This window comes from Hylobates moloch, unplaced genomic scaffold, assembly GCF_009828535.3.
Source record: "Hylobates moloch isolate HMO894 unplaced genomic scaffold, HMol_V3 SCAFFOLD_3, whole genome shotgun sequence".
NCBI classification, from domain to species: Eukaryota; Metazoa; Chordata; class Mammalia; order Primates; family Hylobatidae; genus Hylobates; species Hylobates moloch.
In genome coordinates, this window is record NW_026652278.1 from 166,532,588 (window position 1) to 166,555,002 (window position 22,415).

General features: G+C 34.8%; 1 protein-coding gene across 1 annotated transcript in view; it reads left to right on the top strand.

Annotated features, from left to right (window-relative positions):
• The window catches only part of LOC116480396 (uncharacterized), a 29,622-nt gene extending 8,580 nt beyond the window's left edge, over positions 1 to 21,042 (top strand). The window contains exons 3-4 of the mRNA XM_032172372.1: positions 6,139 to 6,278; positions 20,770 to 21,042. Coding sequence (XP_032028263.1) covers positions 6,139 to 6,278; positions 20,770 to 20,799 — 170 coding nt within the window. The 3' untranslated portion in view covers positions 20,800 to 21,042. The remainder of the gene's footprint in view (positions 1 to 6,138; positions 6,279 to 20,769) is intronic.
• The last annotated feature ends 1,373 nt before the right edge of the window (positions 21,043 to 22,415 follow it).

Genomic DNA, 22,415 nt, shown 5'->3' on the forward strand with positions numbered 1-22,415 from the left:
TCTGAGATTCTTTTAATAGGTCTGCTTATTATTTGTCCTTATGGACCATTTGACATTATTCAAAGAGGAAAGTTTTTTTTTTTTGTTTTTGTTTTTGTTTTTTTTTTTTGCCACTAGAAGAGAATCTGGGTAGGCCTATGACTCTTCTGTTCACTCTTGGAGAGTGCTGTGATAACTTTGTCATAAATGCTATTAGAATGCCCTGACTTTATAATATGTATAGCTATATATTTGATTTAAATCTTCACTGTGACATGTAAGACTGGCTTCAGGCAGGCTGTTGCCTGCAAATAGGTGTGACCAGCTTGTTCTCTCTTTTCCATTTGACTTTTTGCAAAGCCTCTCAAATTGAAATACAGAGAGGGGCATGGTCAGGGGATAGACTTTTACATAGAGGTGCTGCTCTAGAATGAGTCTGTGTTCACTATGTCTGGCAGGTTGTTAGCATGGATTTTTCTAGTTACTAGCTTAATTTAAGGTTTCGTGGTATCACTAAGGCGCCTCTGCTTGGACTCCCTGCCATGACGTGGGCTACAGGCACCCTTCCCCTGAGTACTACTCCCTGTATACCCCTGGTTTTTCAGGGGTCCCATTCATGGAAAAACTCTTTGAGTCTCACTGTATACACACATGATACTCTTGAGCAGGAATCACATTGACTCCAGGCTGACACTTCCCTGCATGACAAATTATCTGATCTATAAGAAACATTTACCTATCATTTATCTTGACAGATTCTAGCAGTGAATTTCCTACCAAAGAATTTTGGCAGAATTTCTTTCCTCTTGATGGCTAACCTTCAAACTCCATGAAACACAGATCGAGGTGACCTTTGTGAGTCACCTGTCTCTAGGCTTAAGCAGGTAGCATCTTTCCGGTCATCCACATTTGGAGAGAATATTGGAACTCAGCACAGCAGCAACATTCTCCAAAGCAATCTCTCAATCTCTGTTCTCTCAAACTGATATGCCGAGCTACATTCAAAATCTGCACCTTTGTAGGCTCAGAATTTACTTGGATAACTGACATTTATTGTCAATTGGGGCCTGAGTCTAAATATCTAAGATACCATTTGTGATTACTAGAAGAATCCGCATCATGATTTGCTCATGAATCAAAATTTCATAGTATTTGGAAAGATAGAATGAAATCATATTGATACCATTGTCCTCATGCCTCATTCTAATGATTAAAAACTGTAAGGAATATATGTGCATAAAATACTCATTGGAAATTATAAATGCTCATATATATGTATATGCCTACATATGTATATGTTTATACACAGATTACATGTATATGTATATATGTACACATATGTATATGATATATATGTACACATATACATGCATATATGCATGTGTACATACATATGCATGTGTGCATAAAATTCTCCTATATGTACGTATATGTATATATATGCATATATGTGCATAAAAGATATACATGTATATACACGTATGTGTGTATATATATGTATGTGTGGATATATATAGTGTTTTTCTTTGTTAAATGGTTTATAATAGTGCAATTTTCAATTTTGGTGTGAAGTATTAAGTAACTGATGTTAAGACAGAAATCTAAGAAAGTTATTTTAAACAGTAATATTTTGACAATGCAAAGCTATCTAGTAATATTGCTCAGACAACACAAAGCTAGTTCTATTCATATTTGTCCTGCTGATCTGGAAGATAAAACTGATCCCTCCCTGCAAGGGCTGCACTAGCTGGAATGAGACATTGTGTTTGTAGGACCTATGATCTTCTTTACAGAGAAAAGCAATTCATAAAGTTAGAAAAGGGCACCATGTATAATCCAACTCACATTTTGTAGAAATAGCGTGAGGATTGCTGAGAGTGCTAAGAAAGACTAAATAATCACAACAACCAAACCAAAAACAACAAGAAAAAGACCCCTATTCTCCATAGTTTATTCTTGAGAATATGACATGGAAAAAGTATGCCTAAGAAAATGTATCTTAAGGGAGAATGTTATTTGTGTATTTTTTTTCAAAAGGGCCATGTTCTTAACTGTTTTTGCACTGCATTTATATATTGTTAATATCTTTTTATAACTTGAATATATCTTAATTCTACAGCCTACTTTGCATTAAGTGTTCCGGATCAAGGCATGCCAATATGCTATTTTGATCTTGTATTTTAGTTTTGTCTTTTTCTTAATTCCAGGTAGCACACATGATTATTATGAGAAAATGTTTTAGATTTACCTGTATGTTAAACAATTTTATTTTTGTTGTTAACTCTTCTTCCATCTCAGCTTCTTTATACGATTATTTTCCTTTTTCCTGAAGTATGCCTTTATAGGTTCCTTCAGTGACATTGTATTTGCCATGTTGGTCAATCAGTTTTTATTTTTCTGAAAGTGCATTTATTTCTCCTTTAGTCTTGAATGCTTGCTTTGCTGGATTAAAAAACTACTTGATCCTAATTTGCAGGCATCAGGGCCTTAATTTGGAGAGACTTTCTTGTGGAGAAAATGTGTCTTCTGCTTCACTTGAGGACCATGAATTCCTAACAACGTGGTACCACTTTGTCTTCCTTTGAGAGGCCTGGTTAGTGTGAGAACCTCAGAGTCAGCTCTCCACCGAGGATCTAAACAACGTTATTAGTGGAGTCTTCCATTTAAGGAAGATATTACAATGGTTTTTACAAAGAGTATTTCACAAAGGAGTATATTCAAATTTTATTTGATCTGGGATATGAGGGTATACCTAAAGGTGTTCATGGTATAGTGTGAAAAATTTTCTAAATTGTAAGTAATTTAAAAATAATAATGTTAACATACTAAAAATAAATCTAGTAATGGTAGTAAATTTTTAAACACTGTCAAAACCTTTTTCTCCTGCCTTCTTTGTACAAGGCTTAGGTGGTAGACTTGTTAATTAGTGAAATGAGATATTCAAGTTTAATGCTTAAGGCACAAAGGGTTAATGACTATTATAACAGGTAATACTCTTCAGATTGTTGTTTGATAATACATGGAATGACTCAGTTCATGTTAATAATGCACAATAGTCTTCAGTGGGGGAAGCAAGGGTGAAATTGAGATTTAACACAGAAACTACAGATTTAATATTTAGCATCACTTTACCACTCAAAATTTAATTTTCAGATCACGAATTTTATATCCATTTTGTTCTAATTTTAATTACTGCCTCCAGATTTGTTATGTAAACAAATTCTTACAGATGGTTAGATAATATACCTCATTATTATTGTTTGTCCTAAAATGGAATCAGTTTACAGCTAGAATGACATCATTACCAAACTGGATCTTATAGATGGATCCGCCAGATCTCAGTGGTTGTTCAGAGCTCCAGGGTCTGTCAGTCAGGATGGGGGCCTAGCGAGCACTCTGCCATGAGGACGTAGCACATTCTGTAACCACTCCTTGCTCAGATTACATGATACTTAAGACTCATCAAGCCAAACTTGAGAGGAGGTGGCTCTTCTGGCAATATTTCCAGTGATCCCAGAATCTTTGTGAAGAGAAATTCTTATTTGTTTACAAAGCTATTATAATATGTATAAAACACTAAGATTTAATTTTATATTAATATTTGTAAGTATATTTTTGTTCTGGCATTTGATTAAAAAATATAATTCCAGAAAGTAAATCTTATAAATAATACATACAAATAGTCATATAAACTTTTTTTTTTTTTTGAGACTGAGTCTCACTCTGTCACACAGGCTATAGTGCAGTGGTGCGATCTTGGCTCACTGCAAGTTCTGCCTCCTGGGTTCACGCCATTCTCCTGCCTCAGCCTCCCGAGTAGCTGGGACTACAGGCGCCTGCTACCACGCCCGGTTAATTTGTTTGTATTTTTAGTAGAGATGGGGTTTCACCATGTTAGCCAGGATGGTCTCGATCTCCTGACCTCATGATCCACCCACCTCGGCCTCCCAAAGTGCTGGGATTACAGGCGTGAGCCACCGTGCCCAGCCTAAACATTTTTTTAAAATTTAATTATACTCCTTATATGGCTGTCTTGGTCAGAATTGTTAAAATATAAACGTAATAAAAGCCCTAGCACCATCTTATATCTTATAAAGAATAAAAATTACTTTTAGCTTTTATAGTGAAACCCACCAAAATGATTGAGTTTGACAGTATTTCTCAAAAATGCTATTAACAGTTTGACAGTATTTTTCATAAACAATATGGCCCATAAAAAAGTGAACTAACAAAATTTCTTAAAATGGTAACTTCATTGATACACAGTAAGGTAGGTGGGCATTGAGTCTCCAACTGAAGCATTTATCTGAAGCATTCCAAAATAGTTTCTTGCTTTGCTTCGAGAGATGTGCAAGTTCACCAACATAGAGAAATTCTTCAGTTTTGAATCATTTTAGTGCTTTGTAATAGTAAATGGGCATAAATCAGAGCACTTATATAATAATAGACTACAGTAAAGAATAGATGTTTCAGCTGGGCATGGTGGCTCACACCTGTAATCCCAGCACTTTGGGAGGCTGAGGTGGGTGGATCACCTGAGGTCAGGAGTTCAAGACTGGCCTGGCCAACATGGTGAAACCTCATCTCTACTAAAAATACAAAAATTAGCTGGGCGTGGTGGTGGGCGCCTGTACTCCCAGCTACTGAGGAGGCTGAGGCAGGAGAATTGCTTGAACCCGGGTGGTGGAGGTTGTAGTGAACTGAGATAGCACCATTGTACTCCAGCCTGGGCAACAGAGTGACAGTTTGTCTCAAAAAAGAAAAGAATAGATGTTTCAAAGTGTTTTAAAGAATTATTTACTATCCATAATCTGGCTTTTTACATTCGTTTTCTTATTTTTAAATCTAGCCCTTTGAAATTCATCAACTGTCATGTATTATTTTCAGATGAAAATAATGAGTGATTATTGAAAATGGAATTTAAAGTTCTGTGAATCAGATGGGAAACAAAAACTTGCCTTCAGTTTTTACAGATTCCACCAGACCGTAAAATTTGTGATGTCATAGATTTTCTCTATTTTGTTTGCTGCTGTATCTCTAGTACCTACAAGAGTGACCCACACAGTGAATTCATGCATTACTGCATGCATGAATGAATAAAGAATCTCACATGTGGCCATTGCTCACTTATTCAGCTCAAAACCATGACACTCTATGTCACATTATTTTATCTCCTCTCTCATTCTAACACCTAACTTTTATAATATGCTTTTCCTAGCATTATAGTTACATTTAGACAGGTGATTTTATTTTAAAAATGCAAACCATTCTTTACAAATGACACTCAAAGCCAGTAAAGAATTAATCCCTTTAAGATAGATACTTGCGTATATTGAGACTTTCAAGCCACCAAATGAAAGAGCTCTCATATGTGTCCTATTATCACAGAGGCTGAGTACCAGGATTTTACTTTTAAGATTTTTATATTGTCTCTCTCCCCTGCTCTTCTAAATAGAAGGGAAAAAACCAGTATGTTGGCTATACAGTCTTTACGTTGCATTTTCTCAGAGAAATGTTGAACAGTTATGAATAGAAAGAGTAAGAACCCAAAAGCATGGCCTGAGTCATCCCTTGCTTGTCATTTTGTGGGGAAGTTGAGTCTCATCCTTATCAGTTCTGTTGCTAGCCTGGGAAGCTGAAACCACAGTCCCTTCCAAATGATAACCATAATTTTCTCCCTTCTACTTTATTTTCTCATTTTTCATCTTATAATGAGCAGTTACAAAAACTTTTGGGTCCAAATGTTTTGCCAAGTCAGATAACTTACTTCTTAACCTTTTTGAATAGCCCATTTGAAGCCAGTTAACATTGTGACTCTAAAAAGACTAAATATAAAGTTTTACTAAGATAAGTCATCATGTTGAATAAATACACAAATATGACCTTTGGTATGGATGTGCATATAAGCAGGGGGGTAAATGCATCCTTGTATTTAAAAGTAAAGAATTCTGTACTACAAGTAGAAATCTACATGCAGAAACACACACACAGTCTGGCTGTAGCTACAGGTAGCATGCATGTTCCTTTTACATGTAAGTCAGAAAACCTGATTTTATTATGCTCTGTGTTATTCATCAAAGTAGTGAGGGCAAGCCTATTGGGATAGTGTGCATTCCTTGCAGAGAAAGCAAAACAAGCTGTTGAATTTTCTTTTCTTAGGAGAGAAGACAATGAGGTCAGCTAGAATGATGGATTGTCATCACTGGGGCACGGGAAAGGGGTTGAGCAAGTCAATGTATGTTTTCCAGAGCCTAGAGAATATGTCTGATTCTCTGAAGTATATTTTTTCTAAATGCCAGGTGAGTATGCAATGCTATTGTGAGGTAGAGATTATTATTGTCATAAGCATTATTACTTAACATGTTTTTCCTCTTATATGCTACACATTATGATATACGCTTTAAAATATTATATTGGTTTGATTCTCACAACAAGCCTGTGAGTTTGGTATTGCTAGCAATAGTTAACATATTTGAAAAAGTTGGAAGAGAGAGATATAATAACTCGTCTCCATGGAATTAATCAACCATTGATATATACAAGGAGACTATTTTAAACAAAGGGAAAGTGTGACTAAATAAAACTTTAAATGAAAAGGAGTGCAAAAATGCTATTGGGATTGGAGATACATTTTTAAAAATTTGCTATGTATTACAATTAAAAAATATATTAATGAAGTATTTTGAATAGAGTTTCCTAAGTCTAATAAGTTTTGCCAGGGCATGAGTGACTAAAATACAGACAAACAGGCTTCTCAACATATTCTCCTTCACTGTTTCATCAATGCCACACATACTTATTAATGGTTTAGAAAAATACACCCTGCTATGATTTATTGCCAAATAGCAAAGATGTAAATTACATCTCCAACACTGACATGCCACTACATTACTAACAGGGCCACAGAGGCCATTGAAACTACACTGTATGCACATTTACAGTAGAGGACATATTGAATGGTAAGCTTTAGTATTTTAGTATATTTAATTTGGCACACTTGGTGCTGTTCTTTGTGAATGTTAATCTTTTCAACCAATACAGCAGCATGTCAGTATCTTCATTTGCAGGGTATAATAGGCTTATATCCTGAAACAATAAACTTATAATAGCTTGTCTGTTGCTTGGTGGAGATAATGTGTATTCAGCACAAACAAGGTGTTGCATGCCCTATTTTTGCTCAAGGTTCTTTACACATGCCCTTCCTTTCCTGTCAGGAACACAAGCCACATTTATAAGTTTTTGCTATAATACCAACTACATAGTTTGGAAATTTTCCATGGTAGTACAATTCACTTTCTTTTTCCATTATTGATATAATTATAACTAGGTACATCTATATTTGAAATGTGAAGTGAGCATTAGACTGGTTTTTAATATTACATTGAGACTGATTTCTTTTTTTAGAGACAGAAGTAAGATTTGGAAAAGGTGCATGCTTGTAGTATAAAACAGAAATGTACATAAAAGATCTTAATACAGATTACTTCTTTCTACCAATGGTAATATTCAACTTGGTATTCATCAGTGGGAAGGTTTGAATCCATTCTATTTAACTACTTTCTTTTCTGACTAATTTCATCTCTGCAACACAGTAGATATATTATTAAGAACCAAATTGAAACAAAATATTTATAGGTCACTTAATAAAAGATTTCTCTTCCAAATATTCTAAAATGGTATTAACACATATTCTATTTAGAACTCTTACTTCCTGTTATTATCTGTTATATTAAAACAATTGAGGTATAAATTTCTAGATAAAAGGGCATTACTCTAAAATCCCTTTCAAAAGATTGCAGCCTCAGTTGTACACTCTTATTGAATGACCCCAGTGATTGTGCTGCTTCATTGCATTTTACTTCTAACATTTCTGTCCTATGCACAAGATTGAAAAAGATTAAATTTGATTTGTGGCAGTCACTACTTGTTATCTTCAAATAAGTATTTGCAGATTAAACAAAGCATGATTCTAGAAGTAAGCATTATTGAGCCTATTTTAGAAAGACTTTTGTAAAATTAACCCATTTTTTACCATCAAACCTATGTTGTAGGAAATAGAATGCCTGTCCCATATATTTCCAAATGAAGCGTGACTTTAGAATGTGCTCCTCGTTATGCAGGTCCAATTCATCATTTTAAAGCTTTTCAAATCAAGTGCATTGGCACCATACGCTGAACTGAATTTCTCAAAGATTTTATGGTTATTATTTAAAATACTGAACTAGCCAATCTATTATTTTCTCAGATTGTGTTTCAGTTTTAGTAATTAAGTTTGTTTTGCAAATTGATATAATATTGAGGATTGCATATATTTTAAACACACATACAGATAACACACACACACATTACCCCTATACTATTAAATCTAGAACTTACTGACCAGTATAAGTTTTTCCTCTACCTTTGGGAACCTTGAGCATAATAGCTTTGTTCATTAGATTATAGTATTAACTACAGATAATTAAATGTTACTTTAGAAATTGCTGTAGTAAAGTGATTTAGGCTTACCAATTTAAATCATACAAGCCTTATTAAAATAGTAGTAAAATTCCATTTATCTCTTAAACAACTTTAAGGACTTTTCGGAAAAACAATAATGTGTTGAGTATACTCCCATTTAAAGGAGTTTCTGATATTTTTTTCTCAGCAGTCTAAAAGCAGATTAGAGCATTCTGTATATTAATTTCAAAACAGATTATGTTTCATATTAAATAGAAGATGACATATTTCAACTATTTTGTAGTGGAGAATAAAGCATGGAAATTTATCAGCCTGGCTATTCTATCGTGACCTTTTTTCTAAGTTGAAATGCTTCCAACGACATTCCCAAAAGAACGATTTTTACATGAATGATCCCGTATACACGTATGCATGAATATGTGTGTACATATAGATGTAATTTATTTGGTAAGTTTTTTGGATTTTAAAAAATTTTATTTTTTACTTCTGTAGAAATGAGGTCTTGCTATGTTGTCCAGACTGATCTCAAACTCGTGGTCTCAAGCAATCCTCCCACCTTGGCCTCCTGAAGTGCTAGGATTACAGGTGTGAGCCATTGCACCCAGCCAACTTTTGGTGCTTTTGAACACTCCTCGGCTTTCCAAGAGGGATTCATGATGGGCATGGCACCTCCGAAAAATAGAGTGACTTGGGACAAAGACGGTAGACAATGTTTGCTTGTGTTAAGGAGTTTTTCCTCTAAGAAGTGCAAGGTTTTTTATAAAACATAGGAATAATTATAGTTTATAGGATTGATGCGTTAAATTTAAAATCTATGAAATGCCATTCACTATTCATGTCACATGGTAAATGCTCAAGGAATGGTAGCTTTCATTACTATTACTAATAAGAAAGTAGCTGCTAAATATACAGATTTTATAGCCAAAGTATTTCTCTACTATTTCTTAGCTATTTATCCTTTTCAAGTCAATTAACTTCTCAGAGCTGCAGGTTCCTCTTCTACAAAATAGAGATAAAACTTGCCTCTCAGTAATTAATACGTACAGGTGCACAATAAAACTGTGAAAAGTGTTGCTCCTATTTTCTTGTCTCATAGAGGATGCAGTCTTTAGTTATTGAAGGTTAACCAAATAATTAACAGTGTTTTGTACAGAACCAGGTTGGAGGGGAGTCTGGAAAGACAATTAAGAAGCAGGTAAACATTACAAAAGTTACCAGAAATATTACAAATGTTATTACTTCATGCCACTAATAATGCATTTTAGAACTGAAGGAGCTACACAACTTAGCCAAAATGTAACAAGAGGAGTTGAGGGAACATGGAAAGAACTGGATTCTGAGAGAGCTTGGTCAAGATGGGTGGAGACGATGTCAGAAGCCAAGAGAGTTACTGGTATGGAAGCACCCTCCTGTTACACAGGAGTTCCATCCTACCATGCCTCTGGGATGGCTCTTAAAGCTGAGAGAGAGCCAACTATGAGTGAAGGAGCAATGTTATTTATTGTATGGCAGGGGGTTGAATCAGGGATACAGAGTGTGGGCTGCAATGGATGGTACGGTACGTTGCCCAAACCCCCTTTAAGACCGAAGCACTCATTCCCCAATGGCTGGAGTGTTGCTGGCTGATTACTGTAAGCGAGGTCCACCACCTTGGAATTGAAATCACCCACTGACGAACAGAGTGGCTTCATCAAGGTGTATGGAAAGCAGCCTCCACTCAATGTCTGTTTGATGTGGGTGGTATAAAGTTCTGCTCTTGTGTTCAAGGTGGGTCAGCTCTGAATGGACACTGGGGTCTGGCACTCCCTGTGGAGTCAGCTGAGGTCCTGGTTGTGACCGCATTGCAATTTAACACCTCTTCTGCAAATCCTACTTTATTCTACTCCCTTACTTTTTTTTCCTCCTTTTTGTAAAGATACATAACATAAAGTTTACCTTGTAACAATTTTTACATGTACAGTTCAGTGGCATTAAGTATACTTTTACCATTACTTTTCAACCGTCACCACAGTCCATCTCCAGGTCTTTTTCATTATCCCAAATTGAAATTTGTAACCTTTAAACAATACCTACCCATTCTCCCTACCCTCAGCTCTGGCAACCACCATTTTACTTTGTGTCTTTATATACATAACCCCAAGCCAATTTCTATCTTTTAATATTAATATTTAATATTTAATGATCAACTAAAATAAATTGAAATCAATTATTGTATCAAATATTTTTCAAAGCAAAAAATTTTACCTGGGAATACAAAAATATATAAATATATTTTTATGAAGAATCCAGTTTAGTTAAGAGGTCATAGTATAACAAACATCCAAGAATCTCATTATCTCCCTCCTGTATTTTTCTTAAACTTTTCTATTGATGCTCACTTGATGTCTCATAATTTTAAGCCAAATAATTTTTTTGCATCTTTCTTTAACTGTCTCTTCATTATTTTGTTGGTAACACTCTTATAATTCATTTTTTAAAATACTTTGATTCTTGCATTCATTTACAGTTACAATTAGTTTGCACTCTCATTGATCTGTTTCTTGGCTCCTGTTACAGATTTCCTGGAACCAGTCCTGCTACTTTTATCTGACTTATTTCCTGCTTTTCACGACCAGGTGTCAAGCACACTCTCTTCCAGTTGTACAGTTGGAAAGACTGAACTCAAAGTCTGAACCTCCATGTTCAGAAATACTAACTGTGCAAACTTGAATCAGCTTTTTCCTTCCAACTTTTATTTTAGGTTTAAGGGGTACATGTGCCGGTTTGTTACACGGATAAATTGCAAGTCACAGGGGTTTGGTGTACAGATAATTTTGTCACCCACGATATCAGCATAATACCTGATTGGTAGTTTTTTAGTCCTCACCCTCCTCCCACCCTCCACCCTCATATAGGCCCCAGTGTCTATTGTTCCCTTCCTTGTGTCCATGTATAGTCAATGTTTAGCTCCCACTTATAAGTGAGAAATGTATTTGGTTTTCTGTTCCCGTGGAACCAATTCTTTAACGTATTTTAGCTTCATTTTCTACATATGTTAACTGGAAATCATCATCACTTCTCACTAAATACTATAGGAGACATAACACAGCCTACTTTTTATTTTAAAAAATTCTTTTTAAGTTCCAGGGTACATGGGCAGGATGTACAGATTTGAAAATTTTTAAAAAAATATTTGGTGTAAACAATTTAAGAAGAGTATAGAAGCCAGGATGTTTGCTGATATACATGACAGTTGATTGGAAACTTTTGAATATTCATATACATGCCTACCCATTGAACAGCCTGGTTGCAAGAAGTTTAAGGCACTAGAGGAAATACACAGAGAAATTAGACACGGCAATTGTTAATAAAGCTCTGTGGTATCATGCCTAGTGGCTTCCCAGCAAATAAGTAGGAATTAGTAGTCTTTTCTGGGTTCAGAGGCCTAAATAAAATTTTAGATTTTAATGTACTATGAGCTTTACACCTTCTAAGGTCTTTTGCAGTGCATTTTTGCCAATAGTAATTATTCTGAACTTATCCTTGTAATTTGTATTTTTACATCTGCTATATCCTTTTGATTTATTACTTTGATCTTATTTTAGGTTCAGCAATAAATTTTGGTTGAGGTCCTGATCACTCCAGTTAATTTAGTGAACTACAAGATATAAAATTATTTTAAGTAAAATCTCCTCACATTTTCACAGTGGTAGGGGTCAGGGAGAGTTCTTACATGAAATATTTAAGAAACATCTGACTATAACCCAACCAGCATGTGGGGAGATTACATTATTTCTTAGACTATTTTAACATCAAAGCTCTGAAGTGAAGGATAGTCATTAAAAGCAGAATTACTGAAAGTATATCTGGTTAGTGCACTTAAACACATTTCAGCAGACTAAAATAATTTAAAATCTGAAGTGTGATCCAGAATCACATATGTCAATTACTGTGTTGTCTGTGGTATTAAAAATGCATGCAGCTGGAGGCTTCAATTATATGAGATTTCTGACTTAGAGATGCTTTGGCTTTTACTTTTTGAAAAAGTCACCTTTTCAGAAATCCAAGGGAAAACATTTGTAAAATGCATAGTGCCTTTTCCAATTACCTCTTATTGAAAGACAGAACAACACTAGAGAGTTATAAAAGTGAACTGAAAATATGATTTTGTATGAAATTTGATTAGTGTTTGTTGAAACGTTATCTAGGAAAAGTAAATCTTTGTGCCAGACTTTTCTTCCTCAAGTCCCGATCTCATTAAAACAAATGTGATCCAGTATTTTTTGTATTCTCTCATTATAATAAATTTAGAGTTCTAAAATTATATTTTTCAAGTAAATTTTGGACTTGTATTTCACAAATAGGTAATATTTATTTTCTTCCCATTAAAACAAAGGCATGCAAAATTAAAATGATATATATTATATATAAATATAAATATTGCAGGCTTTTTATCATACATTTCCTGTATGTCACCAGATCCTTTTTTAAAAATTATATAAAGCTACATGAGTTGCTTCTAAATATGTGACATAGTTACATTATTAGAGTGCTGTCACTAAAACATGGACTGCTATGGTTTAAATATGTCCCTTCCTAAAGTCAGATGTTGAATCTTAGTGGACAGCTGGGTACGGTGGCTCATGCCTGTAATCTCAGCACTTTGGGAGGCTGAGGTGGGTGGATCACCTGAGGTCAGGAGTTTGAGACCAGCCTGGCCAACATGGCAAAACCCTGTTTCTACTAAAAATACAAAAATTAGCCAAGTGTGGTGGTGTGCGCCTGTAATCCCAGCTACTAGGGAGGCTGAGGCATGAGAATTGCTTGAACCTGGGAGGTGGAGGTTGCAGTGAGCCAGGATGGTGCCACCTCACTCCAGCCTGGGCAACAGTAAGATTTCGTCTCACAAAAAAAGAAGAAACCTAGTGGCCATAGTGATGGTATTAGGAGGTGGGGTCCTCAGGAGGTGATTAAGTCGTGAGGGTAGAGCCTACCTGAGTGGAATTAGATATCTTTATAAAAGGGTGTGCTGGGAAGAGTTTATCGCTTTTCCTTTTGCACATTCTGTCCTGTGAGGACACAGCATCCTTCCCATACTGAGGATGCAATGTTCAAGGCAGCACCTGGAAAGCAGAGACTGAACTCTCACCAGACACCCAACCTGCCAGCACCTTGATCTTAGACTTCTGAACTTCCAGAACTATAAGAAATAAGTTTCTGTTCTTTATATTACCTGATACGTGGCATTGTATTATAGTAGCACAAAACAAACTAAGAAATGGACCTTGAGAAATCATGAAATCATCCCTTAAAACAAACAAACAAAAAATCCCAGTAACATATATTTTTATTTTTTAGGGAACAGATGATATTTTTAAAAACCATGTTGTCTTCAGATTTCAAGTCAGTTTAGGTCTCAGATACAGATAAAGAACATGACATTTCTGAAGTGCATATTTTTTTCTTAAAAAAATCTGTGTTATTTGCAAAAGATCTAGTCCCTCTGATTTCTATTTGCTGGAATGTCCTTCCTTTTTTCCGTCTCCAAATTCCCGGGCACAATGCAGCTCTTCACACTTCCTGGGGAAGCAAGCTGCACAGTGACCCAAACCACACTCATGTGTGTTGGAGTGGTTCGCTGATTTGATGGTTTGCTCTCGTATAAATGATATTTTTTATCTCTAAAAATGAGCCTGGGCTGACTTTTGTTCAGAATCAAAGACAGTGTTGGAATAAATCTCCTCTTCAAGTAGCAGGAGAAAATCAAATGTATCTCTCATTAAATAAAAAGTCAGTGTGAGTTTTGGAACTCTTCCTATTATCTACAAAACATGTCTTATAGGATCCAGAATGAGGATGTGAAAGAAAAAAAAATGACCTAATTTTCTAAAGGGATTTTCAAATAATAGTTGTTCGGTAGAGTGCCATTGAAAAGGTCTATCAAGTAGAGAAGGTATTGATATTCTTCAAGTGATGAGGAAAAGTGACATTCTTTTCACAGCTATAAATTCAGTCTTTGGCCAACATTCTTTTTATTCATTTCAGGTCTTGTTTTTTTTTGTTATAAAAATGTGAGAACATGGCATAGTTTTCAATTGGATATTTTACCTTATGTGGCATGAATTATCACTTTCCTCACTGAATGGCACGTGCATTGCTATTTCGTGGATTGCACACATATTTGTGGTTTTTATTTAAGGTCAGGAATTCAAGGCCCCAAGCACGGGATGAGATTCCTCTTAGGCAGCACTGTGACACCAGCATCTCCCATTCTGCACACTGCCGCTGCCTTCTCCCCAAAAGTACACTTCATTTTTCCTGAAATAGTTAAGTAAAATGGCTATTTTCCAGATAATTTTAAACCAATCTAAAAGCAAACAATTTAGTCGTTTTCCTTCTTTTCCCCGCCTGTGGTATAGAAGTTACCAGTATTTGAAACTGTGGCCTTAAGCCTCAGCAGTTTTAGTGCTCCCTTTTCAGTGGAATAATTATACCAAGGAACAAGCTGACCACGTTTTGAATGGAAGTGTGCCTGCTACTATAAAAACAGGCCAGGGGATTCTGGTCACTCTGCATGCCTTCACCCAAGAGCATTTTTATCATGTTAATTCTAATCATGGGTGTAGTCATGTAAAGTACAATGTTCGAGTTTTGCAGTACCCCCAAGGAGACTGAAGACTGGTATCATGAAATCCTTCTAATGTTAAAAATCATTTTAATGAATTGTGGCATTTACCTTAATGTTTTGGGGTTTTTATTTTAGAAGATTTTGACGGGAGTAATTCCTATGTTTTTAATTACACTACTCCATAGCCAAACGGTATCTTGGAACTTGCCTTTTTCTATACCTATTTAGCTGAAGCTAACTCAATTGAGGAATGTCCCAAGAATATTTAGCATGTTATTGGTCCAGCTAGAGTTGTCTTCAGTTCTATTCTAACATTGTTTTCTGCTGTACTAGGTTGTACATTTTACAAACAAAAATGGGTGTACAAAGGATATTAGGAGATGCCCTAAGATGTCAACAATAAAGAAAACCATGACTTTATTACTCTCTTCACAAATCTTAATTCCTATATAGATCAATTAAAATCATGCTGTTATCTGATCAATGGACAACAGCTGAAGCAGAGAACGCTTGGGCCTCCATACTCCCTGTGAGAACAGGGTGCTCTGTGGTGTCATGCAGACCGGGCCTGGGAACAGAAGACCTGTCTATCTGTAAAGCACATAGTGGTTGTCGGATCTGAAGCCAAGCACTTAACCTCTTTGGGAAAAGATTACTCACATATGTAAAATGAAGGAAATACCTTACCTGCTTCACAGAATGGTAGTTTGATAATACTTATAAAATATTGTATAAAGATTGTTTTGAAATTTTAAAAAAATCATGTAATGTCAAATTATCAAGGATAATTATCAGCATGATCTGCTCAGCAGAAATATGGCACTTGCCTGTTACCCCACCTTGTACTATATATAAGACCCTAGATTTCTGTTCCCTGATTGAAATATCTAAAGCAAGCAGATATATAATCCTTGGGAGAGCCATTTTTTTTCAATATCCAGGTTTAGGCAAGTGATATAGCACTGTGCAAGCATTTTAGAGCCAAAGTCAACTAACTAAATCATTAAGAGACTCTCTAAAAACAAATTTACCTATGTTGTGTAACCAACTTTTTATGTTATGGTGACAGATAACTCATGGAACTTGAGCTTCTACCTAAACATTTTCAGTTCCACCTTGTCACATCATAGAAGTGTGTTTTTTAAACCTCTGGTGTGATTTTTATCATTTACTGATTTCAATACACTAGTATCTCCTTAGAACAGATTAAACCTTCATGCATTTTAATGTATTCTACTGAAAGGATTAGACCTTTATCACTACATCCAGAAAGAAATGTGTATTTGGAGGAATATTTCTTCTTTTTAATAAATCTGCCCCTATTCATGTTGCAGTGCCATTCCTCTAAATTTATATAGCATATTTTTGTGTCCTGTCATAATGGTACTTGTTTTGTGATTGGCCTGTATTTTCCCAGGTAGTAATAACTTTACATACTAATTTGCTACACACACACACACGCACACACACACATTCACGCATACACATAATTTGCTTATGTATTTATTCTGTATAAATATCCTGATACAGGATACTTTTTCCTAACAAGTATTTTTACCACCCGTTTGTTAAAATTATGCAGGCATTCATTTGATTCATGCAGCTGGTGATAAACCAGCACTATTTGCAGGCCTCACGCATGCATTTGGCTATGTCAAGAGACATGATTCAGTTATAAGTGCATTCAAGCATACATTTACCTCTGAATCCTTGAGTGTTCTTGATGCAAGCCACAGAGCTGTACTGCACTGCCTCATAGATGAAACTCTAAATCAATAGTTTTCAGAGGTATGAATAGATATAATTATTGTGTGATATTATTTCCTGTTTCAAAGGCTAGAAAAAGTAGGTTTCTCAGATCAGAAAATGAGACACATTTACACATGAAGGATACTTTCTAATACTCTTATCCTCTCTGAAAATCTATGTAAATTGTAACTGCTAACAAGAACACTGATATTCACTTATAGCCTTACGTGAGAATTTCATGTTTATATACAGAAGCAATAGATTCAAATATGTACTCAATGCATTCTATATATTAAGGTTTGAGATACATACAAGCTAAAAGAAGACAAAGACTGTAGCATTAAAACAAAGAGCTTTTTAAGTTAATAAATAATTTTAGTTATAAAGGTAGTTATGACTTACTGTTATTTGGAAATAGAGACTAGTAGCTACCACTTCTTTTTCTTTTCACTTTTTTCTTTTCTTTTTTCTTTTTTTTTTTTTTTTTTACTTTTTTGGATACATAGTAGTTGTATATATTTATGGGATACATGTGATATTTTCATACAAGCAAACAATGTGTCATACTTAAATCAGGGTAATTGGGATATTCATGACCTCAAGTATTTATCATTTATTTTTTCTTTTATTTTTATCATACCACTTATCACTACTTGACATTTTCTTATTTATCCATTTTCTTATTGTCTATATCCTTCTAGAATGTAAGTGTCATGAGGGTATGGACATTTTTTGCCCTGTTCAGTGCTCTATCTAAAATGTTCAGAAAAATTCCTAGCACATAGTGCTAAGTAAATATTAAATTATGAAGAAAATAGAACAGGGTTCACAATTTTAGTTTCTGGAACTTTCCAAAATTATATGTCATTATTATTATTATGCTTTTTTTAAAGCTATAATAATTATATCTTTTACTTGGTTTTTATTATTTTTAAACTTTACATATATATGTGTATATTTATGTAGCATTATGTTCACATTCTTATATTTTGAAGGAGCAATAGAAAACTTAAAGATGCCTCAAAGATCTATAATACATAATACATTCTATTCCCCAAAGAGGTAAGAAATAGAAGATGGAGTAGGCAATACCAATACTAAGGAAGTCAGCAGAGAGTAGAGCATTCTTATTTCTCGGAAAGAGAACTACAGAAGAAATATTGCCTAGTCACTTAGTCAGTTGTTTTCCTGCATAAATCTGTCAGAAGAAAGAATCAAAGATAATGTGTGGAAAAAGTCCCACATATATTACAGAAACATTTGAAAAGTTACTACTATAAGTAGTGAGTAGGGTGAATTATGAGCTTATTTCAAGACTCTAATCTGGTAATGCTCTCTCCCTGAAACATAATTTTAAGGGTTTGATGGTTTTACTCCTACAATTTAAAAAAAGAGAAGAGTGTATCCAAAATATACAAAGAACTCTTAAAATTCAACAATAAGAAAACAAACTAATTTAAAGTGGTCAAAAGATCTGCTTTACCAAGCAAGATATATGAATGGAAATAAGCACATGAAAAGATGCTCAACATTTATCCTTAGGAATTTGTAAATTATAACAACAATAAGATGCCACTATACACCTATGAGAATGGCTAAAACAAAAAACAAATAAACCAAAACACCCCTGACAATACCAAAATCTGGCTATGGTGCAGAGCAACAAGAACTCTCATTCATTACTGGTAGGAATGTAAAATAGTATAGTCACTCTGGAAGAGTTTGGCAGTTTCTTACAAAGCTAGAAATAGTCTTTTCATATGATTTAGCAATTGCATGCCTACATATCTTTTGTGCATTTACACAGTGATGAAATATTCCACGTTAAAAAGAAATGTGTAATCAGGTCACCAAAGGATAAGAATAAATCTTAAATGCATATTGGTAAGTGAAAGAAGCCAGTCTGGAAGATGTCACATACTGTATGATCCAACTATATGGTATTCTGGAAAAGGCAAACTATAGAAACCATAAAAAGACCAATTGCTTGCCAAGAGACCAAGGGGAGGGGGGAGGTAAAAAGTAGAACATGGGGGTCTTTAGGGTAGTAAATCTATACTCAATGATGCTTTAATAGTAGATACATGGCATTTTGCATGTGTCAAAACCCTTAGACCTTTATGGCACAAAGAGTGAACATTAATAAAGAAAACAACCATTTAGGACGTCAAGGAATCCCAGGAAAGATACAGCTTGAGACATGAGAATCCAAGTGTATTGCAATTGTATGAAACAGCCTCGATGAAAAGGGTCAGGCTGGGGAGATACTGATGTAAGTAACTTTGAAAAGAATGAAATCCAAAAAGGCAAAAGGAAATTCACACAAACTTGTATCATGGTTAACAAATTACTTTTCACGGGAGTAGAGCTTCATTCTGATACTGCTTTTTGGGGATAATAGAATTGATCAATTAAGTAAATGGATGACACATGGTGGGAGGCGGGATTCTCACTGCTGAAGTGTGAATTTACAGATAAGCAAGGAAAGGAGGCTAAAATAATCTACGTGGTAATGAAATTAATTTGAAGCTATAAGTACACATGTTTGACCTGATACAGATGGTTTCATAGAGAAGGACTTTAGATAAACGTATATACACAGGTTAGTATACACGTATGGATTTCTCTGTCTATTTAAATGAGAGGACCTGTAAGAAATGACACACCAGTAGCAACGAGCATGCCTAGTGCTCAGATCTTACTTTCTCCTAACATTCTTTAATAAAAAATGACCCATTGGACCTACGAGAAATGGCTGATTACAGGGCTGTGATAGTAAATATACAAAATGTGTCTGTAGTACTTTGTACTTTCAGAAAATTCTAAACACACACACACACAACTTTGATTGGGAGTATGTCAAAGGAGCACAACAGCAAACTAAAGAGGTCCCAATATCCAAAGTGCAATGCTAGAATAATTTGAGCAACAAAATAAATAAAATAGTATTAGATTATAAGTCAACGTATAAAATGGATATTCCTGAGTCTATATATTTACAGTAAATTACTGAACAAATTAACAGAGAGAACTTAAAATCTCCCATGCAGAATAATATTTTTAAATAACTTATGTAGGTACTCCATCCTCAAGGAGGAAAAGCACAGCTCCTCACTTGTTAAATGTGTGCTGCACAAAGTAACTTCCTTCTAGAGCCCAGCACGGAAACAGGATAGAAAAGGGGTAATTTTACAGTGCAGAAAAATGACAAACACCTTCTCAGCCAGGTGATAAAGGTCAACATTAACAGTTATAAATCAAGTTGTTAGTTTGCACTCTTCACATAATGCGATGAATATGGCACTTTATTTCTCTGACCTTTTCCCCCAAACCCATAACCCCAATCCAATCATGAGAAAAACAAATTCCAATAGAGGAACATCCTACAAAATTCTTGACCATTACTCCTCAAAGCTGTCAAGGTCATCAAAATAAAGTCTGAAAAACTGTCATAGCTAAGAGAAGCCTAAGGACAGATGGCAATTAAATTTAATGTGGTGTCCTGGATGGGATCTCTTAACAGAAAAAAAAGGACATTGGGGGGAAACTAATGATAGGTGAATAAAGTCTAGACCAGAGTTAATAATAATGCATCAATATTGGCTGACTAATTGTGACAAATATCTCGTACTAATGTAAAATGTTACTATTAGGAGAAACTGGGTACGGGGTAAATGGGAATTCTCTGTACTACTTCTCAATTTTTCTGTAAACATAAACCTGTTCTAAAAAATCAAGTGTATTTGTAAATGGTAGGCAGAAGATAAATGTCACTCTGAGATAACCAGAATGCTATTTTTGAAGCTGAATAACTTGTTTTCTAAAATACTGAATAACATTAATCAAAAGGTTATGACGCACAATTGTTTACCCTGTGAGCTCCATGTGACTCTATTCCTGAGTTGATCACCAACTCAACAATTTTTCTTATGTTCAAACTTGCAGAACCTAATAATGTACATGTTTTCTTCTAGATTCCAGCATTAAGCACTGTGCAGTTTTGAGAGAAGAAGTTATAAAGCAAAACTGACTTGAGTAACCACCAGCCCAACATTCGGGACTTTGTGGGGATTGCTATGGCTCTGCTGGACTTACAAACAATAGTGATGCAGAACCTGTCATTAGCATGTGTAATGCTTGTCAAAAAATAATCTTCCAAGAAATGTTCTAATTTTTACTGGTCAGTGCACTACCAATACTAGTTTTGGCATGGCGGATACTAAATAACAAAGTTTGTTTTGAATAAATGTTTGTCCAGTTTCCACTTTTTGCTAAATCCTGTGATGATGTGCTCCCATTTGATAGCATGCTATACTGTACTAGTAAATTTTACTTGCTGTTTAATAAAGGAGGATTAAATGAATGCTATGCTACAGTGGGTATACTGACAGGGAAGGCATGATAGAAAGCTGTCTAAATACAACTGAGGGAAGAAGAAAGTGTTGACGGGAAGGTGAAAATGTGCACTGAGATTTGATGGGTGAGTAGGACTTCAGAGAGTGGAGAAGGCTCTATGACTTTTTAATGAGAACAATTGCATGAGATAAATATCAGGGCTATGGAAATGCATACTGCACCGGGGCAATGGTTGTAAGTCTGAGATGGCTGAAGAACAGGGTTTAGGAAGAGATACCGTGAAAAATAAAGCTTAGAACTGAGACAAACTGTCTCCGGCTCTGGATCCTCAGTTATTCCATTTGAAACCTAGTAATATAAACAACTTGAATCCATTACAAAGGTTTTGATCTGACTTGGGCTTTGGAAAGAGATTTCTGACTTTCTGTAGCTCACAACTCTAAGCAACTTATTTTTCTTCTCTACTCTTTTTTTCTAAACTAAGGATAATGATACCCATCTGACTGAAATTTTATGCGCATAATGTAAAATTAAACATGGAATCTATGGTGCTTTACAAAATAATTTGTGTTGTCTCTCCACAGAATGAAGTAGTATTTGATACTATTAACATAGAAGTCATGAAAATAGAAAAAAATCACTTCTTGGGTGGTGAAAACTTTCCAGTATGGTAAAAGTTAATTAGAATTTGTGTGAATTATACTGTATAATTACCAAGGCAAGCACGGTATTAATATGAATTTAAAATAGTAAGAGTAAGATTAAAGGCATATAATTTAGTACAAATGTGACATCTTGACAACCTGCAAAAATTGCTAGAAATGAATGGTTCTTAATATTAAGAAATATAATAAGGATTGGTTGATTATTTAATAATTTAGATAATTTACATAAGAGTTATTGCAATGTGGGAACAGTGTTCTTGTTAACTGGTTATATTGTGTGGTTATGTTACCGAATACAAAAATTGAAACTGAGGGGAAAGAATCACTTGACTCTCTTTTTATGTGAAACAACATCACTCTCACAGTATTGTTATAGTTGTAAATCCTAATATTTTGTAAAGTAGAAAACATAATCTCTAGGTGTTATGTGGTTCCTTGACTTAATCTAGTCCTGATGTACTAGCCTTTATTATTATTATTTTTAAGCCTGTTGATTTTCCTTGGTGTCCATATTCAATCCTGTATTTAACATTTTAAAAAACTTAAAAAGTTATATATATATATTATATATATAACTCATCAAATGAGTTATAGATATA